At 64.1% G+C, this 16,282-nt stretch overlaps 1 protein-coding gene across 1 annotated transcript in view; it reads right to left on the bottom strand.

The window, feature by feature from the left end:
• The window catches only part of ASIC4 (acid sensing ion channel family member 4), a 28,702-nt gene extending 12,476 nt beyond the window's left edge, over nucleotides 1–16,226 (bottom strand). Inside the window, exon 1 of the mRNA XM_014954099.1 lies at nucleotides 15,003–16,226. Coding sequence (XP_014809585.1) covers nucleotides 15,003–15,578 — 576 coding nt within the window. The 5' untranslated portion in view covers nucleotides 15,579–16,226. The remainder of the gene's footprint in view (nucleotides 1–15,002) is intronic.
• Between the last annotated feature and the right edge of the window lie 56 nt (nucleotides 16,227–16,282).

Below are 16,282 nucleotides of genomic sequence, written 5' to 3'. Positions count from 1 at the left end.
GCCTGCACCTGGGGAGTGTGCTGTCTCACACATAGCGCTGTCACACAGCCTCGGGGACACACTGCCAGTGTCACACACATATTTCCTGGTCTTTGCCCCCGCATGCGTGCTCTGGTGGTCCAGCCTGCGCAATGCCCGTGCCCCCATGGGTGGACGGAGGTTGCAGGGCTCCGTGGGATGGGATGTGTAGGACATGGCAGGTCCAGGAGAGCAGGCAAGGCAATGCCACCTTGTCCTGCGTGTCCCCCTCCCTCCATCCTCACCTATCCAGGTGCTCCCCTGCTGGTGCCAGACCAGCTCTGCCCTGTGTGATCATCCCACCAGGCACACTATGGCCAACGGCACTGGCTCACCCCCAGCCTGGGCCAGGCAGCTCCCACAGCCACAGGGCAGGGGTGGGCAGGAGGGGGGGCCACCTCCCGGGAGCCGGCAGGTGCCGGCACAGTCACGGCCCCTCCAGCGTGGCATTTATCTGTAAATCCGCAGCACTGACACGGTGCAGATGAAGCCACCGCGCTAGCCGGGCTGTCACGGGGGTTATCCTGCTGCCTAGGGATGGGTTTGTGCTGATAAGATTTATTGTCACCCCGGCTGAGGTGCTGCCAGCGCCTCGCCGCCTGCTCCTCTCGCAAGGCTGTGCCGCCTGCTCCTCTTGCAAGGCTGTGCCGCCTGCCTGGGGGTGCCGTGAGAGCCACGAGTGGCACCTTGCCGAGTGACTGCTGGCAGAGAAGGTCCCTAGATGAAGGAAAGTTGGGCATGACCCTCTGCTCCCCACTGCCAGGGTGGATGGGTCCTCTGCCCCCTTGTCCCAAGGTGCCTCATCATCGCGGTGGGATGCGGGAGGATGCTGGTCGCTGAGCTGGACCAGGCTGAGCAGAGCACACATCTGTGCTGCCAGAGATTTGCTGACGGTGCTGGCAGTGCAGCTCCTGTCACAGCTCAGCAGCTTCGTGGCTCTCCTGCATGGTGCAGGGCAGCTGGGACTTGCAGGGCTGCTGGGGTGGCTGTGTATGGAGCCACCGCAGGCAGGATGGACTGGGCTGGGAATGGGAGGAAGCCCCTCAACCTGCATCCTTACCCCAGCACAACGTGGGAGATGGTAGGGCAGCTGTGGGAGCCGGGGCTTTGTGCATCCCCTGCTCCAGGTGACATGGGGTGGGCAGGAACACCCCAGGAAGGGGAATTTGGCTCCAAGATGCCCTGCTCTGCCCTGGTTCCTCACACACACCCTGCTGCCTGCCCCCTCCGCCCACGCTCCCCAGCACTGATTTCCCTGGGGCCAGCGGGGATTGCCCTGAGCCACCTGGTGCAGCCAGGCAGGGGCTGAAACAGGCTAAATCCCTAAGCAATGGGAGGGGGAGCCTCCTGCCAGCATCCCCCCCACACTGTCCCCAAAGTCATCGCATAAGCCCCTGCACAGCTCCCCCACCACCCCGCTCCATCCCGGCTGCTGCCTTTTCCCCTTCTCCTCCCCTCCAGCCGCTGACCCCCTGACCACGCTGGGGGCTCCGCTCTCTCTGCCAACATGAATTTGACCCCAGCACATCAGAACCAAAGGAGAACAACACACAAACAAACAGCCCGAGCCCTGGCAGCACCCTCCTCCTCAGGGCCAGCTCTGGGGGCCGTGGGGGCCAGGGGAGCAGTTGGGGTGCTGGTGTAACCCGCCAGCACAGCGGGAGCCCGAGTGAAGTGGGGTGATCACAGCCCAGCGGGAAAGGGCTCGTTAATAGCTGAGCCCTTTTAGTAGAGATTAGGGAGCTGCACGGCTTTGATCTTTGATTGCCAATTTGCATCTTGAAGGCGCTGGGACCTCATCCAGCCTCAGCGCAACCCTTTGTGGTTATCTTGTGGCTAATGGATTTGTTCTTAATGCTGGAGCGTGCAGGCTAAAGGCTGATTAAACCCTCTCCGCGGCGCTAAATCAATGGAACAAACATGATAGGGGTTGGCTTTCCCCAGCCCGCGCGCTCCTAGGCGGAGGGGCTGATCGACAGAGCCCCCACGCTGGCAGGGGCTCCCTCCTTGGGACACCAGTGGGCAGGGACAACCCCACAGCTCATTGTCCCCACATCCCCATTCTCTGCTCACCATGTAGGCAGTGAAGGGCTGAGGGGTCTCGGGACTCCTGGAGTGCCTGCCCCGCCTGGATGCTTTGGGCCACATTGCCCTTGTGCTGGTCCTCACCATCTGCAGGAGCTCCCCACCCCCTTGGCTCCTCCCAGATCCCAGGGTTTGCTATGGGAGCAGGGACATGACCTGGAAGGGATGGGATGGGATGGGATGGGATGGGATGGGATGGGATGGGATGGGATGGGACAACCTGTCCTTGCAGCTCGGGGGGGACTCCTTCCTCCTCCTCATGCCCCCTTTGCCTCCCCCACACTGGTGAGCAGCACCCAGCAGCTCCCATCATGGTCCTTCAGACTGACTCCCCTTCCCCTTGCTCGGAGCCAGCGCCGTGTTCCCAGGACCGTGTGCTGCCGGCCGCAGCCCATACATCACGTGCTGTGAGCAGCAGTATCTGCACACACTTTCCATAATGCCCGTGGTCTCCACTGCATGCCCAGCTTCGGAAAAATGCAATTCCCACTGTGGCTACAGGCAGCAATGGACAAACCACACCCTGCCCATGGATCCCCCAGGAACAACTGGCCCCCCATCCTACCTGCTGCCTGGCTGGGAGCCCAGGGATGGGAGCTGAGCACCTGAGAAAGGCACAACTGAGGTTTTGGGGACTAGGAGCTGTGGGGAGGAGGGTAGTGTGACTGCAAGCTGGGAGGAGATCAGCTGAGAGCATTTTGCCCCCTTTACCTTTTGCAGGTGGCATCACCCCAGATGCTGCCAGGACAGAGCTGCCTACAGGTCTGGTGGCATTCGAGCAACAGGACCCCCAAGCAGGGACCCTGCTCCAGGGCCCAAGCTGCCTGTGCTGGAGGGTGAGACATGAGCTGCAACACAGCAAGGTTCAGACCAGTGCCTTGCTGGGAACCGGTGCGTGGGGACAAGGTGCTGGGAGCAGCCCTGGTGGCCCCGTGCTGTGCCCGTGCTGGGCTCGGCCCCGTTGAGCAGCGGCTCCCACAGAGGCAGCCGGGCTGCTGCTCGGCACGGAGCCGGTGGGATCACACGCCGAGATTCCCATCTGCAAACCTCGCTATTGAATCATCTCCCCTCCGCCAATATTTGCCAAGTGCGGGAGATAAAAGTGGCTACAAAAGTCATCGGTGCCGGCATTTCAATCTGCCTGGGCTGGCAGCAGCCGGGCAGGCTGGCAGCCCCATGGGGTGACAGGGTCCTGATGGCTCAGCCCCCCTGAGCCCCAAACCCCCCCAAGCCCCGACCCCCAGCTCCTGTGGGACTGATCAGCCCCTGTGCCCTGCCCACAACAGTTGGGAGGAGAGCCCAGACCCCTCCATGCTGCTGCACAGCACCTCTGCCTGCCTGGGATGGATGCTGCTGCCATGGGCACTGCTGCCCGTGCCACCCTGACCCGGGCATCAGCACAGCCCCCCCCTTCTGTCCTCACCCCTACCTCTGCATTAGGACAGCCATCTCCACCCCAGCAACCTCTTCCCTGCCACACTTAAGGCAGCATCAGCCCACCCCTTCCAGTACTGCCCCGTCCCCTCCATGTCACTCCAGTGTCCCCAGCTCTCCCTGCACCGCGCAGCCCACTCTCTGCCTTGCTCCAGGCTGCCTGTGCAGTCTCTGCAGCAGCCCCGGAGTGGGTGAGGCAGGACACGATGCTGAGATACAGCTCCTGGAGGAGAAGCCCAGAGCATTATCAGCCCAGGGAGTTAATTAAGGTCATGTCAGGCGATAAGGAAACAGGATGTCAGAGCAGCAGTGGCGCAGGGGGGTCAGAGACTGAAAAACTCCCTCTGAAAAGCAACTCCACCAAGATGTGATCAGCCAGGCGCTTGGGGACAGAGCGGCTGTCACAGCTACACGCAGGAGGGCTCCAAGGACAGCACCGCACATGCTGGACCCACAGCCGGGATGGGATGGGATGGGATGGGATGGGGATGGGATGGGATAGGATGGGATGAGGATGGGATAGGATGGGGTCCTGGCTGTATACGCCATGCCTGGGCAGGGACAGCCAGCTGAGCAGCCCTGGTCATCTGCTCCTGTCCTCATGCTGGAGCAATGTGCCTCTGTGTGACCAGCACTGTGCCAGCAGGGCAGGAATTGCTGTGAACTTCTGCCCGTAATTAGCACATGTAATTGCAGACACTCTCTTGATTAGCAGGACCTCAGAGCCGGGCATGCCAGGCTGCTTGACAGTGCTCGCATTGCTCCTGCCTCAGACTGTTGGCCTCCCTGCTTGGTGACAGCTTCAGCGCCTGGGCCGGGCAGTGCCACGGGGCTGGGAGGGCAGGACTGGCCTGGCACGGCACAGCACGGTGCACAGCGGGGCGGTGGGAGCCGGCTGGGGACGGGGGACAGGCACAGGGGACACACTGCCAGCGCAAACCCATCTCTCCTGCGCAAGCAGTGATGGCACCCAGTGCCCTGCCTGGCCGGGCAGGAGCTGAGCTGCTGGGACATAATTAATACTTGCATCAATCTTGGCTGGATTTGCATAGTGCCCTCCGTCCCGTGCTGCCCGAGAAGGCAGGCGGCTCCGTGCCCTTCCCGGGAGCAGCAGCAGCAGATGCCGTGCCGGCCCTGCCTCCTCTGAGGGGGTCACAGCCCCAGGGTGGCCCCTGGCTTGTCCCCACATGCACCCCCATTCCTCCTCGCCCCACCGCCCCCCACAGCGAGGACACCCGCGGGCCCCTGCCCTGCCCTGCTCCAGCTGCTGGAGCATGGAAGACAGATGGAGATGCTTCTCTCTGCCGCACCGTCCCTCCCTCCCTCCTCGGGCTGCAAAGAAATTGCGGGGACGGCTGCTCAGGAGTGAAGGGCAGGGCAGGGTTTGGAGGGCAAAGGGGGGTGGGCGAGCTGCAAACAGCCCCCTGCGGCAGGAAGACATGGAGGTGCACACCGGTGCATGCCCAGGAAGGGGCATGAGGTCCATGGGCTGCATCCACGGATGGCATCTGCTCTTCTGGGGCACTCAGCTCCCTCCTGCCCCTGCCCTGATCCTCTGGCCCAGGTGAGCACCCCCAGCCCATCCCCAGAGAGGTCCCCCAAGCTCAACCCCGGCCCAGAAGGAAGAAGAGCTGGGGCAGGAAAGAGCCTGGGGTGGTGGCAGGACACCAGGGTGCAGGCAGGGACATGGGTGCCACCCGCAGCCCTCGCTGTGCCGTCCTGTGGGTGCAGGTGGTGAAGGGACGGGACAGCACAGGGACGTGTGGGGTGCCAGGGCCAGTGCTCCCCGGAGGTGACAGACTGGTGAGATATCCTTGTGCAGCCAAGCGCAGCTCCTCACCACGGCCACCGACACCACTGACAGCCACCCCTGGCCCTGTGACACCACGGGGACCGCGACGCTCCAGGCACAGCCGAGGTATGGCCGGATACAGGAGGAGACACAGACACATCTCCTGCCCCCCAGGGCTGCCCCCCAGCCCTCTGCAGCCACTGTCACCAACGTGCACCCACAGCATCGCCCGCAGCCCCTGCAGCCCCTGCTGCCCAGCCCACCCAAGGGAGAAGGTGAACATGGCCACTAATTGCGCCGGTGACCGGGATGGGGGTGCCGTGGCCTGATTGCAGCTGCCCAGATGAGCACGGCCGGCTCAATCAGAACCACGTGGCCCTCCAGCGCGCCGGGCAGCGGGAATTAAACTGCTAATGAGCTGCTGGCTGGAGGGCCGGCAGTTAGTGATTAATCAGGGGCTCTGCTCTGACGAGGCGTGTGGCTCCTCTCCCCTCCCGCCCTGCACATCCCAGGGGCTGGTGGCCAGCAGCGGGGCCAGCGGGTCCCCCCAGCTCCCTGTCTGCCCAGACACCGTGGGCAGTGTCCGGCCGGCTCTCCAGCCCACCTGAGCTCCCCAACATGGAGAAGGGTCCCCAAACCCCGTGACACTGTGACACAGCACCCACGGGTCCTCTCAGCCTCTGGCTTTGCTGCCTGGCCCCCTCCTCCTGCGCTCGCCTCCCTGGTGCTGCAAGGGAGGGAACCTTTTGTTCTGCTGGAAGAAAACCTGTTGAGTCCAGCCAAGCTCCGGCTTGAAGACGGGCACGGTGAGCTGGGGGTGCCTCCGTCGGGGCCCTCCCTACCTGTGTGAGGGTGGCTGGGAAGGACCAGCAATGCAGGCAGTGATGTCTCTCAGGGACAGGGCAGGCACATGTGGGAGCCCCAAGTCCCAGCGAGTCGGGGTGCAGGTCCACCTCCCCCCCACTCCCCCAGGATGGGCAGCATGGTGCCATGTGCCCAGGCTCATCGCTTGCCACTGGCACGGCCACGCAGCCGCGGGCAGATGAGGCCAGCAGCACCCTGCCTGTACCCGCTGCTGGCGCAGCACGCCGGGGCACGGCTCAGAGCACAGAGGGAAGGTTTTGCAGCGTAAGCAGGGGACGGCCACCCACAGAACGGCGCGGGGAGCTGCAGGGAAGCTGCTCAAGCACGAGCCTGACTCTGCTCCCCCGCTGCGAAGCCCTGGCTGGCTTTCCTCCCCTTCGTGGCCCTTGCGGGGTTAGGATGTGGCAGAGGTGTTGGCACCCCCCTGCCCTCGCACCCTCAGGGAGCGTGCCCTGGAGACCTCCTCCCCGGCCGCACTTGGGGGCAGCGCCTGGGAGAAAAGGCCAGCGACCGGCAAGGAGCAGGTTAGAGAGCTGCATGTTCTCCCCTATTGCACAATTAATCATGAGAAGTTTTTCCTCCTTTCGTGCATGAAACGATTTTTGGCAGGGCGCTCTGACCACAGGGACTCGCTGCTTGCTCTCCAGTAAAAACCCAGCCACATCTGGCAAAGAAATAACCTCGGAGCATCCCTGGGTGTGCAGGCGGGGAGAGGCAATGCTGGGTCAGGCAGGAAAACCCAGAGGGGCTCGATCTGCAACCCTCTATGCAGCCAGCACCTTCAGCCATAGGCTCCTGGTGTTTCTCCCCCCACTGCCAGCCCCCAGCACGCACAAGGCCACGCTGCTCTGCCGTCACCATCATCCCTGCCTGCAGGCCCTGTTATTCCGGTCCTGGACGTATAAACAGCCGCTTGGGTGCTGGCAGCAGCCCCTGCATCCCCTGCCTGGGCTCTCCTCCCACCCCTGGCTGCCTCCTGCTCCATCCCCACGCCTGGCCAGAGCCTCAGCCCATCCTTTCCCAGAGCAAGCCCAAGCCTCCCCCAGCAGTGTTCCAGCTATTTGTTATCAGAAAAAGGGGGAAATACGGTTTTCAACAATTATTGTTTTTTCCACCTGACTGGCTGCAAACTTGTTAATTTTTTTCTTTAATGTGTGAACAGTGTCGACGGCAGCTGCATGTGAAATGACTCGACGCCCTATCTGCGGGTCCCTGGCTGGCTTTCAGCACTCGCCCGCAAACATTGCCTTCTATAAATAAAGGCCTATATCTCATCAATGGCAGAACAGCAGAGCTTTATATAGTCGTCTTACATAAAACCGTCTCTCTTTATGGGCTTCAAACCATTTGCGTCACTTAGTGCAGCTCCGTAAACCTCCTGCTCCAGCCGCTCCCCCGCGGAGGGAGACCCGGCACGGCTGCCCCCGTGCCGCCGGCGGGGAGCCCCGGGGCCCTGCTCCGCCTGGGGCTGTCCCCCCCGGAATCCTCCCAACAGGGCCAGGTGGCAGCTGTGTCCTCGTCCCCCACCGCCTTGGCATGCCACACGCCTCCCTCCAGCCTGCCCGGCCTTGGCACCAAGCGCCGGCACGACAGCCGGCACCGCCAGGCACACCCCGGCGCCTGGGGATGGCCGGCCACGGGCCAGCAGCACGCACCCTGCCCTTGTCACCCTCCCTCTCCCTGCCGCGGGTCCCGAGGCAGTGCGGGCAGGGATGCCGGGGGGTGCCATTCCACCCTGCATCACTTGGGAATCAGGGACCCGAGGGTGTGGGGTGACATAGTGCCAGGCTGGTGGGGCTGCCCGGATCCCAGCACCTCCGGCTCTGACACGCAGGGGACACAAGCCCGGCTGGTGGCTTTACACCCCACTGCCCAGTGAGCCCTGGTGTGGGAGATGCTGGGGGTTGCCCCCACAGCCACGGGGCACAGGTCCGAGCCCCAGCCCACGCACAGGCTCCCGTGGTCCCCGAGGCCCCCGGCTCCATATGGCAGAGCCTGCCCCTCCGGCTCGCCGCAGGCACCCGTCTGCATGCACCGATGGGTCGCGGGGGGGGGCCGGGGACCCCTGCTGGGGCTGCAGCAAGGGCTGCCTGCAGGCAGGCAGCCAGCACCCCGGCTGGCGGTGCAGGAGCCAAGGGTGAAAGCTGCAGAGACCATGGTGACAAGCCTTTGTTTCCCCTGGTGCCACCCCAGCCGGCTACCCTAGGTGGGCAGGTGGCTGGAGCCGGGGGGACAAAGGAAGCCAACAGCATTGTGGCACTGAGACCTGTGGTGTACTCAGCCCCATGGCTGCCCCCAGTGCCACCTGGCTGTGGGACCCCTGCCGTGGGTGACGCTGGCAGCAAGGATGGGGTCACAGCAATGCCTTGCTAGCTATGGTGCCACGTGGCATCCAACCATGCCACCAGCACAGGGCATCAGCACCCCAGCCAGCCCTGCCCCATGTCCACAGCCCCCATGCTCAGCCAGTCACATCGCACCCCATGAACCCCACCTGCCCCCCAGCCAGTCACCCTGCACCCCTGGACACAGCCCCGTGTCCCCACTGCCCCGTGGCCCCACAGCCCTGCAGCCCCATGCACCAGCAAGCAGCTCCTCCTGGGGCCAAGACCCCACGGGTGCCCTGGTCCCATCCCTCCCGCAGCTGCCCGAGGTGCCCACCCGGCCCTGCAGCTGGGAATGTCACTGCTCCACAGACCCCCCACGGGTGCCCCAGCCCCGAGGGACAGCAGTGCCCCCAGCCCCCCCAGCCCCGCATGTGGGACCGGCCTCACGGCACGTCCCCCGTCCCCGGGGAGCCACACCAGGCGCGGGCGTCCTGGCCGCTGGCTCCCCCCTGTATCGGAGACAGGCTTATTAAGTGTGTGATATTAAATTACCCAGATAAGAGCGTAAGAGCTTTTAAAGTCAATTCATTAAATATAATTATGAAGAGAGCTTTTTTATGCTCGCAGTGATCTGATCTCAATCAGGGAGACGGTGGGAAAGCCGCTGGCTCCTCCAGCATCTCCGCTCCCCCGCTGCGTCGCCTCCGCACCCCCCCTGCTCCCCCGCCTCGGTCCCCACCTGCAGGGAGCCAGCACCCATGGCCACGGCCCTCCCTGCCCACCCTGCTGCTCTGGCACCCCCTCCCCAGTTTTGCTGCTGGCACCGGTGCCACCCCACTCGAATGGGGGTGGCATGGGGGTCTGCCCAGCAAAGGGGTGGGAGAGGGGAGCCGATGGGGGCGAGCTGTAAGGGCTGGTGGGGCTGAGAAGCAGAGCAGTGGCATATGAGATAGATGTCCTAGGGCTAGGATGGAGGATGGAGATGAGTGGAGATGGGGGTTTGGGGAGCTGAGCATGGGCTCCTCCCAGCCATGAGCCCACCTCCCTGCAGGATCCGTCCCACTCCCCATTCCCTGCAGAGCAGCCTCCTTAGGGATGTACTGATGCATCCTCACTCCCCAGGGAGGTGGGGTGCACGCTTCCCTCTGCTCCCACATTCATTAACGGCGCTTTGCGACCAATTAATACCTGCCAGCCAGGCGGAGGCTGCCCCAACCCACAGCCAGACCCACCACGCACAGCCCAGGTGGCCCCATACCAGCCCTTTGCACTGGTGTCCCCACACTCACCCTTGTGCACCCACAGCCTGGGGTACAGCTGTGTGTGGGGCTGAGCTTGTCTTTCCTGGGGGGACCCACGGGGGATCAGGGATCCCCAAAACACCTTAGAGCCCCATGCCCCTCGCATCTCCCCAGCCATCCAAAAGACAGACACATCTCCAGGACACCCAGTGTCCCCTTGTCACGCAACCCATTGTGCCGAGGGGTTTTGCGGTGGCACACCACCCAGCCAGCAGGTTCAACCAGCCCCTCACCATCCCACCTGGGTACCCCAAATCCTCATCATCCCCATATCCACCCACGTGCTGCCGCAGCTGGGCACAGCAGGGCCAGGAGCAGCAGCTCGGTTGACCAGGAGCGGGGTGAGCTCTGGGCTGCGGTCCCCACACAAGGCTCCGCTGGCAACTGGTGGGAGCAGCTACCCGCTGCTGGGAGCTGCTGGACTGACATTTATTTTTAGACGTGAATTGTATAAATTAGCATTTCTCAGTGGATTAAGCAGCAGGAATTGTGTAAAATTAAATGGCAACGAATTGCATTAAAGTCCCCCGTTTTCTGGCACAAGCAATGCCTCGAGCCGTGCCCAGGCGGCTCATGTGTAACAACGCCAGAGCTGCTGCTGCCGCTGCTCCGGACAGGAGCACAACCAACCCACGGCATCTCTGCACCCACCCGGGACGCAGACCTGGGGGGACACAAGCACAGTGGCAAGGCTGTCAGGACGGGGGCCTCCGGACGGGCTGTGAGTCCCTGGGGAGGTGGCTCAGGGGCTGGGCTGGGGCTGTGGGACACGGATTCGGTGAGCAGAGCGTGGTGACCCAGATGGGCACGGCTGGGCTTGGCCGAGCAGCTCACAGGCATGGGATCAGCACGGGATGTCCTGGGCATCGACATTCCAGTCTCAGCCCAGCCTGGGCACGGCAAGACACCCACCACAGCCACAGCCATGCCACCCACCAGTGGGAATGATGCTGTGCTGGGACTTGTCCAGCACTACCTGGCCCCAGAGCCTCTCCATGCCCTGGTCAGGGCAGGTTCTGCAGCACCTGGAGCCCACTGAGGGGCTGGGGGTTCCTGGTGAGCCCCTCGAACCTTGGGGCACACTCAGCCCTGCAGAGGAGGAGAGGGAAACTGGGGCGAGCGAACACCGGGGGCTGAGCAGGCACCAGACAGGGCAGGGCAGGTGAGGAGCAACGAGTCCAGCTTTTTTTTTTTTTTGCCAGGCATAAAAATACGCTGAAAATGTGACATTAAGTACAGTTCTGGTGGAAAGGTCAGAGAGAGTCCCCGCATCTGAAGCAGCATGGGTTGCAGGGGGCATGGGGGCAGAGCCTTGCTGGGAGGAGGCAGAGGTGACAGCCTGCTGCTCCCTGCCCACCCCACAGCCCCAGCTGGCATCTCTTGGGGTGCACATGGGGTTCAGCTGAGGACGCTCCCCCTGTCTCGGCACAGGGGTTCACCCTCCCTGGGCTCTACATGGGGTGCCGGGGAGACCCCCCACACCAGCCACGTCCTGGGCAGGTGGGAGGCCCTGCCTGGAGAGCTGAGGCTGATGCCAGCTCCGAGAAGTGCTGCCAGCTCTCGGCAACCTCCCCACTTCCCCCCCCCCCACCTCCAGCCCTGGCAGGACTGGCTTCGGCAGCCACAGATCAGAAACAAAAGGCTTTTGACAGGGAAGGCGGTTTTGAGAAAGGCACCGGGCTCCCACCCGGCCATGAGCGGAGCCTCCTGCCGCAGCCGCTGCCGGCGAGCAGGCGGGATGCTGCTGCCAGCCGGGGGGTGACCACCTCCACACACCTCCTCCTGCAGCCCCCAGGCCCCCACACACCCCAGCTGCCTGTCCCCCCGTCCCCAAAGCACCGCCGGGAGGGCTCTCCCTTCCCACGGTGCCCACCTACACGGCCGGTGCCGGCCTCAGGCTGTGGCCGTAACGGGGTGCCAGGCACGGGGGCGAGGGTGGGGGCCAGCCACCTGCCACAGCTGAGCCCCAGCCCCGTGGGGGACGCTTCCCAACCTCCCGCTTAATGGCACGTAAAGAGCGCTATTGATTTCCCGCGCCGGCGCCGCACGCTTCGCACCCTGGGCACCGCAGCTGTGCTCGCCCAGCCGGCACCGCTCCGCACCCACCGCCCTCCCCGAGACACCGGGGGGGAAACCGGGCAGCAGCAGGGGCAGCCCAGACCCACATCCCCCCCGGAGTGGAGTGGGGTTCGAGGGGGCTGGAGAGTGTTGGCACGGATTGGTGTGGGGGGGGTGATGATGGTGGAAAAGGCTCCGGCACAGCCCCCCAGCAGCCGGTGCAGGGGGCACGTTTGCCAGCGGGGCTGCAGGGGAGCCTTGCTGCAGCTTGGGGCTGTCCCTGCCGCCCCGTGGAGATTTACAGCCCAGCCGGGCTTTATTACACGGAAGATGCTTACGCTGGGGATTTTTTTTTATTTTTTTTTTTTCCCCCCATAGTTTCTTAATTTGCTATCCCATAAAGAATGTGGATTTGTGACGTTAAATAGGGGAAGATCGTTTACCACTCGCAGCTCTTACTTAAAGGATCCGCACGGGTTATTTATCGCCTGAGCACAAGCTGCAAGCGGCAGCGCGAGGGGACATGCTCCAGCCTGGGTGCTGCTCCTGCTCCCCAGCAGGCAGCCGGCCGGCCACAGCCCCACGGCTTGGCCACCCTCCTGCTCTAAAACTTCATCCAGCCTCTGGGTGAAGTCCACCTTGTGCCCAGAGGGAAGGAAGGACTCCAGCGCTCCCGCAAGAAGGGCTGCGGGAGAAAGCTCCTTCCCTTCTCTGGCATCCCTGGGGATGTGACCTCTGCTCCAGGGGCTCTGCTCACCGTGGGCTGAGCGCCCGAGCACCCCAGGCCGTTTGCCCCACTGGGATGTGCCGCAGTCTGGGAGCCCTCCATCACCGCTGGGACATGCCGTGACTCACGTATCCGCCCACTGCAGCGGGGGGTACAACAGCTTTCCGAACACAAAGGCACACATGGGGACCCAGGGCTGGGACTGATGAAGCCTGGAGCTCCCTGACACACGGCAGCCTGGGTGTCCCTGTGTTGGGGCCACAGCTGGGAGGCACAGGAGCACCCAAGCCCACACATGGCAGCTGGGACTCACCCTGCCTGCCAAGCAGCTCGCGCTGTGTTTCAGTCACTCCCAAGAGGCATGAGGGACCGATTCGGCTCAGGGAACGGGAGTAGGAGGCTCCAGCTGCAAACAGCGTGATGCCTCGACAGGTCCCACTGCTGCCTGGTAAGGCTCTGGGACACGGTATGTGGCAGAAAGAGGTCACACCTTCCCCTGTCCCTCCCCGTGCCCTGCAGCCTCTCCTGTCCCAGGTTCACCCTTTTGCTCCAGGCAAGTGAGAGGTGATGGGGACACCCCTTTCTGCTGACAGAAGGCTGGGCTGGAGGGCTGAGGTGGGGACAGGGGGATGGAGGCTGCGGGAGCCCTGGGCTCCCCTTCTTTGGGTCATGGGCTGGGGGGTCGGGCGGCACTAACCATCCTCATGCCTGAAGCTGCTCCCGTGCACGGTGCTGGCACACCAGAGCCTGGCTGCCCGGGCATCCCCAGGGCAGACCTGTAAGCAGCTGAGGCAGGCAGGCCAGCTGGTCCTCCACGGCCACCCGCTGAGAAACCAGGTCCCGGTGACTGTCCTGGCTGTCACCCTCTGCTGCCACGCAGCACGGTGCATGCCACACACCATGTCCACGCTGTGGGAAGCTTGTACCCACCCCCAATCCACCGGAGCTCTGCCCTGCCAGCCTGGCAGCGCGGCTCAGCACACCCCCAATCCCATTGCCACGCTGTGCCTCTGCCTGGCCCAAGGCTGGGCTCATTGCCTCCCCCGCAAGCCAAAGCTGTGCAGGACCCTCCAGGAGGAACCCAGGGCTGGAGCCAGCGTGGCTGAGCCATGTGCAGGACTGTCCAGCACCAGAGCTCCCAGCCCTGCTGAACCTCACTTCTCCCCGGCAAACTCAGCCAGCTCACGTAGAACCGGCACAGAGCCCAGCAAAACACTGGGATGTGTGGGGCTACCCCACTCCGCTGCCCCCTGCTCCTCCCCACCCCACTGCAGCACCCCACATCACCCCCCCGCCCCAACACAGGGCATCCCTCCCAAAACAGCGCTTTCCCGGGGACAGCATCACCCTGCGCGGCGAGCAGGCGTTGTACCGATGGGCACGAAGTGAAACAGGACATGCTGCATCAGCCATTTCCAGCCCCACGGAGCCTCCTCTTCGCCCCCCCCCCAGCATCCCGCACAGCCCGTGGCATCGCATCACATCCCCCTCCCCGGCACGGAGCGGGCTCCGGCTGGCAGCACTGCTCCCGGGAGCGCAGCGAGCCAGCCGAGCAGTAGCCCCTGGCAGCCGTAGGAGAGAGGCGGCTCATTTCCAGAGTCATTACAGTCTGAAAAGGGTCCCATCAGGTATTCCGCCCGTTCAGCACATTTATTTTCCCAAACCACAGCGGGGATTTGTGATTCCAGGCTCAATATTAGCGAAAGCCGCACGCTGGCGGCGTCCGGCCGGGAGCTTGCTGCCTGGGCGAGGAGGCCCTGCTAGCCAGCCCCAGGCAGCGAGTGGGCAGCCCCGAGCAGCCCCCCGGCTCACCTGGCCGTAGCCATGTCCCCGGAGCGGAGCAGCTTGTGTGGGGGGTGTGTGTGTGTGCACGCACACATGTGCAATGCTGACAGCCTCCACATTCACACCTACCCCACTGCCAAACCTCCCACACGCAGGAGGGCTCCCCTATGTGCAAAGGGGTCTTTGTGTCTGTCCATGTCCCCCCTGCCCTCAGCCACCCACCAGCACCCAGAGACAGAGGACCTCAGCCCAGGGGAGGTGTGGGCTGGAGCGGGGCTCTACGCTGCAGCTCTCCCCCTGCCCGCTGCACACCCACCCCAGGGACCACTGAGCCCCGCTCTCCCCCAGCCACGGCTCCTGCTTGAAACCCCCCCGGCACGGAGCTGCTGGCAGCCCGATCCTGTGCTGCTCAGCCCTACCGAGAGCTCCCACGGAGGATTCTCTCTCTCTCTTTCTCCGTGTGAAACTTGGAGGGAAACTCAAACAGAGAGAGATGCAAACTTCAGCAGCCGGAGCGAGCCGGGGAGCCCCGCTCCGGCGAGGCGCGGCAGGGTGGGCGCCCCCCATGCCGGCTGGGGTCCCCGGGGAAGCCGAGCCCGGCGTGCACTCACCACAGTGAAATCACGGGAGGAGCAGTTCTCGCCGCTGAAGTTGCAGCTCTTGAGCATGTCGTCGAGCTGGTGGCCGGTGCGGTTGACGATGTCAGCCATGTCAGGGTCGGGGTAGAGCAGGTCCGTGGCCTTGTGGCCATCCCGGTCCTTGGGGGGTAGCCCGGTCATGTTGGCCAAGTGGAAGATGTCGGCGTCGGTGAGCGCCGAGTGACGGTAGCGGTTGATGTTGCAGATGGTGATGGCGGGGAAGACCATCTCGCGGATGGCCTCCTCGTCCAGGGCCATGACGTGGGGGTGCTCCAGGTAGAGCAGCGCCGACTTGGCTGCCTGGTAGAGGAAGAAGGCGAGCGAGGCCAGGAAGGCAAACGCCCAGAGGGTCTGGCGCACGCCCAGCCGCCCCGACCGGCAGATGTGTCCCAGGCCGTGCAGCGTGCTGGTGCTGGCGAAGGCGGCCAGGTCCCGGGAGCGGGGCCGGGCGGGCTCCTCGATCAGGCTCTCCTTATCCCCTTCTTCTTTCTCCTTCTGCTTCTCATCCTCCTCAGCAAATTTGATTTTACACACGATCTCAATCGGCATCTGCCCCGCGCGGCCGGCGTGCCCAGCCAGCGAGCTGCCCCCCGGCACGGGCACCGGCCGAGAGCCCGGCCAGGCGCTGGGAGGGGGCTCGGGTCCCCCCCAAGCCCCAGCACGGCGCCGGGAGGGCCGAGCCGTCTCGGGAGGGAAGCGCAGCCCCTCTCAGCAGCTCCGAGCCGCTGCTTCCCTCTTGTCTCACTAGTCGATCGTCTCCTTGTGCCTTCGCTTATCAGCACAAATACAGCTGTCAAAAACCCCTCTCTCTCCTCTCCCTCGCTCGCTCTCTCTGCCTCTCTCCTTCGCTCCTCTCTCGTTAAGACCCCAGCAGATACAGGCAGCATTTAGGCATCATGTGCTAATAAAATCCAGGGAATACTTAATAATTCAAGACATGTCAACATTATTTCATCGTCAAATAAAGAGCGAGCGCCGGAGAAAAAGAGGCAGTGTGAAGGGCCCGGTGCCTCCGGGGCAGGGAGCCGCGCTGTGTGCCCTTTCCCCAGCCCGGGCTCCGAAGTGCTGCCGGAGCCACTTGTTTGAATGGCTCGGGAGCTGCCGGAGCCGTGCCGTGCCGTGCCGTGCCGTGGGGAACGGAGCCGTGCCGAGGGGAGCGGAGCCGTGCCGTGCCGTGCGCTGCCGTTCCGCGCCGCTCCGTGCGATGCCGTGCCGAACCGAGCCGCGCCGCTCCGCGCCCTGCCGGGCGATAC

This window comes from Calidris pugnax, unplaced genomic scaffold (genome assembly GCF_001431845.1).
Source record: "Calidris pugnax isolate Ruff unplaced genomic scaffold, ASM143184v1 scaffold103, whole genome shotgun sequence".
Taxonomy (NCBI): domain Eukaryota; kingdom Metazoa; phylum Chordata; class Aves; order Charadriiformes; family Scolopacidae; genus Calidris; species Calidris pugnax.
Note: the sequence above shows the minus strand (reverse complement) of the source record. Positions and strands in the feature narration are given on the sequence as shown.